The sequence below is a fragment of the Nicotiana tabacum genome, chromosome 22 (assembly GCF_000715075.1).
Source record: "Nicotiana tabacum cultivar K326 chromosome 22, ASM71507v2, whole genome shotgun sequence".
Classification (NCBI taxonomy): Eukaryota; Viridiplantae; Streptophyta; class Magnoliopsida; order Solanales; family Solanaceae; genus Nicotiana; species Nicotiana tabacum.
The window spans coordinates 84705167-84716814 of NC_134101.1; the positions used below are offsets into that span (position 1 = coordinate 84705167).

General features: G+C 37.8%; 1 protein-coding gene across 1 annotated transcript; it reads right to left on the minus strand.

The window, feature by feature from the left end:
- Nucleotides 1–1451: 1451 nt before the first annotated feature.
- Nucleotides 1452–10788, minus strand: LOC107769340 (O-fucosyltransferase 27). Its single transcript, XM_016588546.2, has 10 exons — nucleotides 10264–10788; nucleotides 9204–9288; nucleotides 8644–8714; nucleotides 8479–8567; nucleotides 7896–8139; nucleotides 4818–4930; nucleotides 4653–4743; nucleotides 4426–4554; nucleotides 3537–4087; nucleotides 1452–2553 (listed from the first exon to the last, which is right to left on the minus strand). Exons 1-10 carry the CDS (start codon nucleotides 10474–10476, stop codon nucleotides 2082–2084), a joined length of 2058 nt encoding a protein of 685 aa, XP_016444032.1. The 5' UTR covers nucleotides 10477–10788; the 3' UTR covers nucleotides 1452–2081.
- Nucleotides 10789–11648: the final 860 nt, after the last annotated feature.

Below are 11648 nucleotides of genomic sequence, written 5' to 3' on the forward strand. Positions count from 1 at the left end.
TGGATGATCTCTTGGTTTCAGGTAAAAATGTCTGACTTATTTTGCAAACTAGATGTGATCTACAGCTCAAATTCAAGATGAAAGATCTTGGGGAGCTCAAATTTTTCTTGGGCATTGAGTTTGCTCGATCAAGGGAGGGAATTGTCATGAATCAAAGGAAGTATGCCTTGGAGTTAATTGCTGAAATGGGGCATGGAGGAACTAAACCTGCTGCTTCTCCTTTGAAGCCTAATCAGAAGCTTACTTCTGCTGATTATGATACCTTCATAAACAATCAAGCTGCAGTAAATACTCAAAACTCAGATGCAGAAAAGGACACATTGTTAATTGATGCTAGTCAGTATCAAAGGTTAATTGGAAGGCTTCTATATCTAACCATGACAAGGATAGATATTGTTTTTGTTGTTCAAGTACTAAGTCAGTTCATGCATAAACCCAAGCAATCTCATTGGGAAGCTGCACTAAGAGTGGTAAGATATATCAAGAATGCACCTGGCATGGGGCTGTTGATGCCCTCTGAGGGATCTGGGAAGTTTGAAGCCTTTTGTGACTTAGATTGGGGAGGCTGCTTACAGTCAAGGAAATATGTTACAGGTTACTTGGTGAAGTTTGGGAGTACTCTAGTCTCATAGAAGTCAAAAAAGCAGGATACTGTGGCAAGAAGCTCTGCAGAAGCAGAGTTAAGAAGCATGGCCTCAGTAGTAGCTGAGTTAACATGGCTGACAGGTCTATACAAGGAGCTAGGTGTTGAAGTTCATTTGCCAATTGATCTATATTGTGATAGTAATACTGCGATTCAAATTGCATCCAATCCCATATTTCATGAACACACAAAACATATTGATATAGACTGTCATTTTGTTAGAGAAAAGATTGTTCGGAGCAGTGAAAACACATCACATCCCCACAAAAGAACAGCAGGCTGATCTTCTCACTTAAAGCCTAGGAAAGCCACAACATGACTATCTATTGTCCAAGTTGGGGTTGAAGGATGTGTTTCAACCATCAGCTTAAGGGAGGGTGTTGAAGCATAGAAGACAGTTAGAAGTAGTTAGAGTTAGTTAGAAGCTGTAAGCTAGGTAAAGTCTGTTAGTAGGTGACAGCTGTCACCAGCTAAGTTAAGTGAGGATTAGTGAGGTCTAGATGCTCATGTATATATACACACGATTGTTGTACAGATTACAACTTCTAATGAATAAAAATTCAGTTGATTCTCTAGAAAAGCTAATCTTCTCCCCTTTTTTTCTTTTCACTCTCTTAATCAGTAATGAAGGTTCTAGAACTCTGCAGTTAGCACTATATCATTGTTAATATTTCTACATTGCTCATTGTTTATATTATTATGCTTCTCTCTTATCATGGGTAGAATAATGGAATGCATTATCTACTAGTATTAATTTCCAGCTAAGTTTGAACAAAATACAACAAAAAATTATAAATGGTGCCTTTACTGGTAAAGTTGCTAAATTAGATTGAATAACATGGTTATATGCTAATAAGTCCCAAGATATATGACCTTTTAAAAAGTCATACAAAAAGAGCATCACGAATAAAAGCTTATTACAATCTTTATTCTCATTCTATTCTAGATTAGGTCAAGAATTACTTATAATCAAGGCAGCACAAGTGCGCATCCAGTTAGTACTAACTATTCTGGAGTAAATAATAAGCATCAGATCAGTTGCAACTTCTGAGTCATACAAGACTTCATCTCAATTGTGGCTGTGTTTCAGGGCATATATCAGTTCACTTTTTTTTCTCCTACTGTAACATTGAATGACGTGATAGCGTAAATATTCTTCACATAGAGCTTAAACTCTCCCTTAACTAGCTCTAAGCAATTGTGAAATACTTTACACCATATGCAGCCATTTTTTAGCCACCTGATCAGACATCAAGTGCCATCCTAAACTACAACTATCCCTCCACCAAAATTGGATTTCCAACAATCAGTTATGTCAGTTGCAGCATCTTTTTGTCTAGCTAAGCTTACCTCAAGTCGTACGAGCTTCCCTATTCTGCATGTATTGTTAAAAAGAATCCGATGCAGTTTCCTTTTCTGATAACTTAATTCTCTACTCTCATCTTTCACCCCCTTCAAGCTCTTCTTGATCCTCCACTAGAGCTTCTTCTTTGTTGCTCGCGTCTCCAATTTCACCTTCTTGATTACCATTACTCAGCCCAAAGAACAGCCCTAAAGAGGTGGAATCATCTTTCTCGTTGTCCTCTTCAGTTTCTTCCCTCGACTGAGAAGAAGTGGCGCCATTCATCCAAGCAGGGCATGGATCTACTTGTCCAAGAAAAACAGGAATTTCAGAATGTGGCAAAGGACCACTTGAAGCATTGACTGGACTCTTGGTAGAATCATCCACCATGCAAGAACATTCAGGAACTGGAAATGAAAGAAAAGACAGTGGTTTGGATTTCTTGGATTCTTCCAACAATCCATCCATTAAACTTCTTCTTAATTGCTTGTGCAGTGATGTTATCCAGGTACGGTTGGGTTGATACAGACTTTCACGAATCTCTTCAAAAAGTTTAGCAATTTCCTTCCTGCATCAACTCAGATAACAAGAAATAACAAACCTGTCAAGAAATGTGTGTTCATGTTCTAATATCTAAGTAGTCTTACTTCTGTTAATAACCCAAAATTCTCCAAATTGTGAAGGCAAATATGGAGATCTAAGTAGGTTGACATGCAGGTAAATTTGCAGCAAGAATGCACAAATTGGTCAACAAGCAAGTACACGATCAACTAGCACAGACCTTAGAATGTTTTATTTTCCCCGTCTTATCACCACTATATTCCGTTTGGCATATGTCCTTAGTTTCAATGTATGACAGAACGAGAAATTAAAGTCAATAAAGCCATGTAGAGCTACCGTTCACTTGAACTAGCATACTCCTAGTAACTTGAGTACAAGGAAGAAATTGACCACAGATAAAAGATTTGAAGATACATGGACGACAGAGGTCAATGATTGATCCAAATACAATTACATCATTTTGCAATTTATCCCACTGAATTCAATCAACGGTTGCAGGTTGAGCTACAGAGCAAGTCAAACTACAGAGTAACTTAGTTTCACATGTAATACCCAATAAGGCCATGTAAGTTTACAGTATAATTAACTAGCATACACCTAGTATCTTGAGTACAAGAAAAAGAATGGTCATAGATTATAAAGTTAAAAGAAACATGGACAATAGAGGTTAATGATTAATCCACATTCAGTTATACATCATTTTGCACTTTAACTCACTGAGTTTAGTCAAATGGTTGTGTGGTGAGCTACAGAGTAAGTCAGCCACAAAAATGACTTAGTTTTGACATGTAATACCCAATTTGTATTTTTGAAGTAGTTAAGATGTTGTATTCAGTCATGACAGAGAACCAACTTTAAGCCCATTTACCACATGGTCCTGATTAAGGAAAGAACAGGAGGACAGGGGGAAAAAAGAAGTGGAAGTTACATGACAGGATCAGAGCGAGAGAATAGGCAACCAACAACAAAGTTTGCTTTGGAATACATTACCTGTCCAGACCATAAGTTCTAGATGCAGGAGATTGATAAAATCTATGTCCCGCGACCAAACTAGCAAGATTTGGGTTTCCTTTACCATCACGGTCAAATCCGGTGATGAATGCATCTGCTTCTATGGAAACCATATAGTCAATTGCTTCCCACAGTAATCGATGAGCATTAGTTCTCAACTCCACAATAGTACTTTCTGGCTCGTTATCGCTCTCAGCTACCCAACCCCACCAACCTTCAACATTGTACATCTTCGGTCGTGCAGGGGGCGGTGGTAGTGGACGAGGACGTGGACCAGAAGTCTTCCATGACTTCGATCTCATGTCTAGGTTAGCCGAAGGTGGAGTCATTGAATATTCGTCAACAAGGTTTGTCTCCCGGCCATATACTTTATCCCACTCCATTGTTGAGCTTAAGGACGTCCTATCAACAACATTCTCGAACATAGCATGCAGTGGAATTAACTTTTTCAACCCACCAAAGACCTCACCACCAGATATATAAATGATAGTGTCCGATGAGTAACCATATGCTCGAAGGAGAATACCAATCTGTTGGAAAATTTACTTGATTAAATATTATTTCAATTAAAGTTTCTCAACATATACCTAAATATTATTTCGAATTAAGTTTCTCAATATATACTTTCCTATGTCTTAACTTAATGAGTTCAAACAGAGGTATAAAGAACAAATGATAATAAATATGTTAGCAGCACATGACTACAAAGTATAGACAAGCTTCAACGTATGAAAAGGGGGTGATTAACATGAAAAACATTAGATAAATTGGGTGAAGTTATTGCCAGGGAGGACGTCACAAGTCCTCATTTTTGCCAATGCAAGATTTAGTGTAAAGACTTTATATTAAACTCAAGTATGCAACGTACCTCTTCAGGCATGAGTGGACACAAGCCATTACGATAGTTTTCTGCTGAATCCGAAGAAAGATTCCCCTTCAGAAGTCTACGTTTAATCATCCATGCACGCCTGTGCATGATGAGTTCAGTATGTACATCCTAGAGGAAAAATATATGGGCATAACATGCGTTAGATGCTCGACAAACAAAGCCAAACCTTGATTTGCCATTTGATGCTCCAAAATTTTGAAATATACCTGAAAAAGTTCTTCACAGCCATAATATGCCAAAGCATCTCTAGTCATCCCGGGATCATAGGCAATAAATGGTCGTCCTGAAGCTCTTAGTCTGTAAGAACACACGAAATAAGCATAATGAAACATAATATTCATTTCTATGGGGAATAGGGTCTAGTAAGTTACCTATTCAAGATTATCATAGCGAGATTTTGGACCTCCTCTCTGAACCGTAAGGCATGAAAAGCAACCCTGCATCTCAGCTTTTGATACTCAACAAGATGTGGGGGCAGAATAGACTGACTCATACACAGTAAAACATGATAGTCAAAATGTGAAGAACATTATGATTTAGAACGAATATGAGAACTGGATGCATACATCATCAAAAAAAGAAGGATGAACAAATAGGACTGGATATTCCAAAGAACAACAAAGTGTCAAGCAGCATTCCAACAATAAATTTGCTGCACCAACCACAGCTAAAACATTTCTGATTAATGGATGACACATATTTACACTACACTTATTGGACCAACAGTCCTTGTTACTAGTAGTTATCAGTTTGTTCCTAGCATTTATCTCTTTAGATTAGATTGCATTTATCTTCTAGATTAGATGATATCATAGTTAGTTCTTCAAAGTTATCTATTTGGTTTAGATAGGATTCTTTAGTTATTTGGTTTACATGAAACGCTAGAAAGGTGGTTAAACTCATTAATACATTCAATAAGAGATACAGTTTTCCATCATCTATTCAAGTGTTCATATGGTATCAGAGTCACTCTTGTGTCAGCCATGCCGATGATGGGTCAGTGTTCAACTGAGTATAGGCAAATCCCGGTTAGGCGGGGCAAATCTCAGTGCTAAGTCTAGGCGAATCACATGCGATGGGGCAAACCTTGGCGAGGACGCTGAGTCCATATAAGGGGTGTATGTAATACCCCACGCTTTAGACAGAGTCCCACATCGGCAAAACACAAGAGAGATGCTGGGTATATAAGTTAACAAGCCTTACACCCTAGTGACGCGTTTTAAACCCGTGAGGGCCTAGGCCCAGAGCGGATAACACTACTGGTATCAACACCATAGTTCAATTCAACCCCGCTTCCCAACTACCAATCAAACTTAGTGGCGGTCACAATTTTTCCACTTGAAAAACTCAGTTCTCCGTGCTTATGCATGGACATGACCTCTATGGTCACCTTGATGGATCTACTCCGACTCCCAACCCGAGCACTACTTTTGGCACCAACACGACCCCCAAACCTGCTTATACACTTTGGTTCTGTCAGGATCAACTCATTCAAAACGCCCTTATGGCATCTGTTGATCCTACCATGCCTCCACAGTTGCTGCTGTCAACACATCAAAATAGGCTTGGGACTCTTTGCATACTGCTTATGCAAACAAGTTCGAAACTCGGATCTTTAGCCTTCGTGATCAACTTGCCCGAATCACCAAAGACTCCCTCCCTATTACTGAATACCTTCAACGTATTCGGTCCTTTTCGGATGAACTAGCCACTGTTGGTGCCCCTGTTACCAACTCCAAACTCATTGCCAAAATCCTTAGTGGACTTGGCCCTGAGTTTCGCGAGATCTGAATTTTTTCCTTTTGATTTTCTTGTGAAGGATCTGAAAACGTGAGTACCACTGGTGCGAGGCCGGAATAAACATGGATTGTATGAGTGGCCCAAGTCATATCATCCACCACCTCCGCAAGCTCACATCACCTCTACCACGGCTTCTATGACCACATGGCATCGAAGACTAGGTCATCCGCATTTCAGAATTCTTAAGTATATGTTGAATAAATTTTCGCTTCCATTCTCTGAGCGAGACAAGTCTCTTTTTTGTAATTCTTGTTCATCTAATAAAGCCCATCGGCAACCATTTAGTCAGATGAGTTTGACAAGTTCCAAACCTCTTCAAATAATTTTTAGTGATTTGTGGGGACCTTCTCCAGTTCTATCCATTGACAAAAAATTGTATTATTGCTTGTTTGTTGATCAGTACGCGCGGTATACATGGTTGTATACTTTAAAAAATAAAAGTGAGGTCAAAGAGCTTTTTCAAATATTCCACCCTCTAATGGAAAAGCACTTTGATACCAAAATTTTATCACTTTATACTGATGGTGGAGGGGAGTATAAAAGTCTTACTCTTATCTCGCCCTTCACGGTATCGAGCATCTTTCTACACCACCTTATACCCCTCAAAGGGTAGCTCTTGCATAGAGACGCCATCGCCATATTATTGAAAGTGAAAGAACGCTACTTTATGAGGCATCTCTTCCATCAATTTTTTGGTCATTCATGTGTCAACATGCTGTTTATTTAATCAATCGTCTTCCCACCTCACTTTTAAATAACCAGTCCCCATTTCAAAAATTATTTGGTGAAATACCCAATTATGATGCTCTTAAAACTTTTGGTTGTCTATGCTATCCTTGGCTCAAACCTTATTCTAAAAATAAACTTGAACCCAGGTCTACTCCATGTGCTTATCTCGGTTTCTCTGTAACCCATCATTGCCACTAATGTTTTCATCTTGTGTCATCAAAAATTTATTTATCTCGTGATGTGCAATTTTTTTGAAAATATTTTTCCCTTCAAAAAATTATTTTCAAATATTGCACTTAAATCACATAAATTGGAATGGGACAAAGTCACAAATAAAGAAAACCCAAAACCCACCTCTCACTTTCCCTTATTTTCAGAATTATCCCGGCCCACTAGTGATATTGTCCGCTCTGGGCCTAGGCCCTCACGGGTTTAAAACGCGTTACTAGGGTGTAAGGCGTGTTAACTTATATACCCAACAACACTTATCCTAAATCAAACTCAACCTTCTACAATTTACACCACTCTTTTCAATGGTGCATTATGTTCCATACTTTAATATAGATATGACAATTATTGGCTCTTTTGAGTAGTGACATATAGATGAGACGTACTGGAGATACAAGAGGTACACGTATATGTAGATGCTAGGTGATAAGGAAAGAGTCACCATTATATTTCCATTTCAAGTCTAAATTTGTTGCAATCAAAGAGCTTGTGTAATAGAGATGAAAATGATTCCACCTCTTTATTATAAATATAATTCTCCTACTCTGTCGAATTGGATGTCCTTCTAGTCAAGATAAACCATATTTCAAAATTCTAATGCAAAGAACCATCATAATTTAGTGTTTTGATGGTAAAAAACATGTAAAAATCAAAGAGGACATTTTATTTGAAATAAAGGTAATGGATGTTACCTGCAAGCATCCACCACTAGAAACAAGAAGCTCAACCACAGAGTGCTTAGTCAACATAGGGAGAACGTGGTGCAGGTAATAATATGGAGATGCCCCATGAGGAACTTTAAATGAAGGGATTTCTTTTTTCCTCCTCGCTCCTTTCAGATTTTTTGGAAGGGTTTTTACGATTTTGACATCCTTTGCTAATGCTGCTATGAATTGATCCTCATTATACAGGTAGGGAAAACTCTTGAACTGAGTGCTGCAAAAATGAAATAACAAACTGTATAATGAATCGATTCCATTTCTCAGTTGCATGTAATATAGATTATCATCCCATTAATATCCTAAAGTGTACTGCATAAGTTGAGAGATGTGATCAATAATATGCAATGGCTATTCAGTGCATTCTGCCCTGCATACTCTTAATGCAGTGATAAACAAAATTTTCTTTTAGCGAGAACAAAAAAAAAGGTTGAGAGCTTAGGCCAATGTCTCATCTTTTTTTCTATATATAAATGTCTCATCATTATGGAAAATAAGTTGATCCTATCATTCAATTTTTGCATCAATTTGCTTGAAGTAATAAATGTGACAGAACCTTATTCCTTTGCTGCTTGTGGTTGATTGGATCTCTGGAATGACCAGGGTAGCGTTGAGGAGCCTCGAAACAGCAACAACATCAGAAATCTGGCAAACAATGGAAGCCTAATAAATTGCTGGACTATTTAAAAGCAATGCTATTAAGTGCCAGAGGTATCCTTACCGCATTCCTAATCTCATGGAAACCCCCACGTATCTTGACAAAGATGAATCCAGTTGATTGAATTTCAGGAGCTGCAATAAAATCACCATCGAAACAAATTGTAACAAGTCGAAAAAGCATCGGAAAATACCAAGCACTGCAGATAATTTACTAGTTCATGTTGTTCAATTACTTTATTCTAGAATGCACGTTAAAGATTATTAAAAATAAGGTGTGAAGTTGGCCTAGTATCAGATCGTATTAATCTAGTAAAAGGATTGGCACCAGACAAGGAATGGCCTCAGCAGCATATGCAACAACTTCCACTACAAAAATATCAAGGCTTATTTCAAAAAACTAACGGAATGGATTATAGATATGTTAAAATACTGATGGAGTTTACAGTTAGCAGAAGATGCAGTTAATTAAGTTTACATGCTTGCGGTAACAGAAAAAGATTACATCTTGTACAAAACAGATGTGCAGCTATAATGCAATATTTCTCTGATCTAACTGACTTCTTAATCTTTACATTTCAGGTTTTAATTAAAGTTAAGAGGCATCTAATATAAAGATGTAACCTGCATAATCTCCACTTGGATTTGCATGAGGATGCAAAGACTCAAGACGCCTAACTGGGGCCCACAGCCTTCTGTTAGATGGATTCTGCATGAAAAAGAATTCCTTTATATTAGCCAACAAGAGAGGGGAGCCTTGGCGTAACTGGTAAAGTTGTTGTCATGTGACCAAGAGGTCACGGATTCGAGCCGTGGAAATAGCCTCTTGCAGAAATGCAGGGTAAGACTGTGTACAATAGATCCTTATGGTCCGGCCCTTCCCGGACACCGCGCATAGGGGAAGCTTAATGCACCGGGCTGCCATTTTTTTATTAGCTAACAAGAATACTCATAACAAGCTCCAGCAACAGTGGCAAATTAACCCCAAAAACAGGATAACATGAAGCTTTATTTATTACAACTAGCTCAAGCAAGCAAATTGCATCAGTCCAAAACAGAGATTCGAAGTTTCTTAAGAAAAATAAATTGGAAAATATCAAAACAGGTAGAACTAAAGATGAGATCTTGGAGGGGTTAAGCACATTACAATACATTAGCAGACTCCCCAAAATCTAGAGTAACATGAAACTAAATTTATTACCTAATACTCAAGCAAGCAAATGAAACAGTGTAATACAAATATCTGAATTTTAAAGAAAAAGAAAAGTAAGAAAATGAAAACAGGAAGAACTAAAGATGAGATCTTGGAGGCGTTTAACCACATTACATAACATTAGAACCCAAAAAACAGACTAACATGAAACTAAATTTATTACAACTAGTTAAAACAAGCAAAATGCAGCAGACAAAAATAGACATTTGATGTTTTGTAAGAAAAATAAGCTGGAAAATTAAATCAAGAATCTATTAAAGTGAGATCTTTGAGGGGTTTAAGCACATTACATTGCATTAACAGACCTGATTTTTAGAATTAAAAAAAAGTACCATGAAACTAAATTTAGTACCATTAACTCAAGTAAGCAAATGCAGCAGCCTAAAATAGGAATTTGAAGCTAAAAAAAGTTAAGAAAATCAAAGCAAGAAGCTATAAAAATGAGATCTTGGAGGGGTTTAAGCAAATTACATTAGTGGAGAGATCTGATTTCTTGAATTTAGGTCTCCAAGAGATGATTGTAACAGAAGAATGGTACTCAGAAATAATTCCATAAGTTTGTTTAGCTAAAAGAAAGTGTGTGAAAAGAGAAAGAGCGGATAGAACTAGCCCAGCTAAAGCAACCCACTTCAATTTAGACTTGAATAACATTTTCCCTTCACTTTTAGTAGATACCCACTTCATCTTCTTGCACAAAGAACAAATGGGGGTGCAAAGAAAATCAAGAGAGCAAAATAATTACAGCAAAATGACCGGATTGAATAAATAATTTCGAGGATAATGGGCGGTTCATGGATAGTAAAGATAATTATTAATAGTATGATGAAAAAAATAGTAAAAAGATTTAGGTGGTATGTTAAATAATTGAGGACTTGTAGTCTTGTACAAGGGGGAAAAGAAGTAAAATGATAAAGTCAAAGACTCAAGATTCAGGCAAGCAAGATAGAGTGATAGACAGAGACAACACCACCGCATGTAATGTTTTTATTACTACAAATGTTGAATGTTCAATGATAATTAAAAACCCATCTCAGTTATGGCGCGTGGGAAGCTTTAAGTAATTCTTTTCTCTCCTTTTCCCTTTAGGAATTCGTAGGCTCATTAAAAAGGGTAATTATTTTTACTAAAGATATTATTGCTAAAGTTTAAGTTTAAAATTATTATTTAAGGATGAAAGGAACAAACTCTTTCAGGATATATTTAGTGGTAAAAATTATTGAAGGTAAAATGTCTGATTTAGTGAGTGCAAGTTCAGCGGTATTACCTAGAAAGCGGACAGAGATGTGAGGTTTGATACGCAAGTCATTCCCAAAGAGAGCTTTAAGTACCTTGGGTATGTGATTCAGTAATGGGGAGATTGACGAGGATGTCACACATCGTATCGGAGCAGGGTGGATGAAGTGGAGGCTCGCTTTCAATATCTTGTGCGATAAGAATGTGCCCTTCAGACTTAAAGGTAAGTCCTACAAGGTAGTGGCTAGACCGACTATGTTGTATGGGACAAAGTATTGACCAGTCAAGAACTCCCATGTCCAGCAGATGAAAGTAGCTGAAATGAGGATGTCGAGATGAATGTGTAGGCATACTAGGTTAGATAGAATTAGGAATGAAGTTATTCGAGATAAGGTGGGAATGGCCCCTGTAGAGGAAATGATGCACTGAACGAGGCTGAGATGGTCCGAACATGTTAAAAGGAGAAGCAAAGATGCCCTCAGCTAGAAGGTGTGAGAGGTTGGCCTTGGTGGGTAAGAGGAAGGGTAGAGGTAGGCCAAAGAAATCTTGAGGAGAGATGATCAAGCGGGACATGGCGCAGCTTGAGCTAACCGAGGACATGACCCTTGATAGGAGGGTGTGGA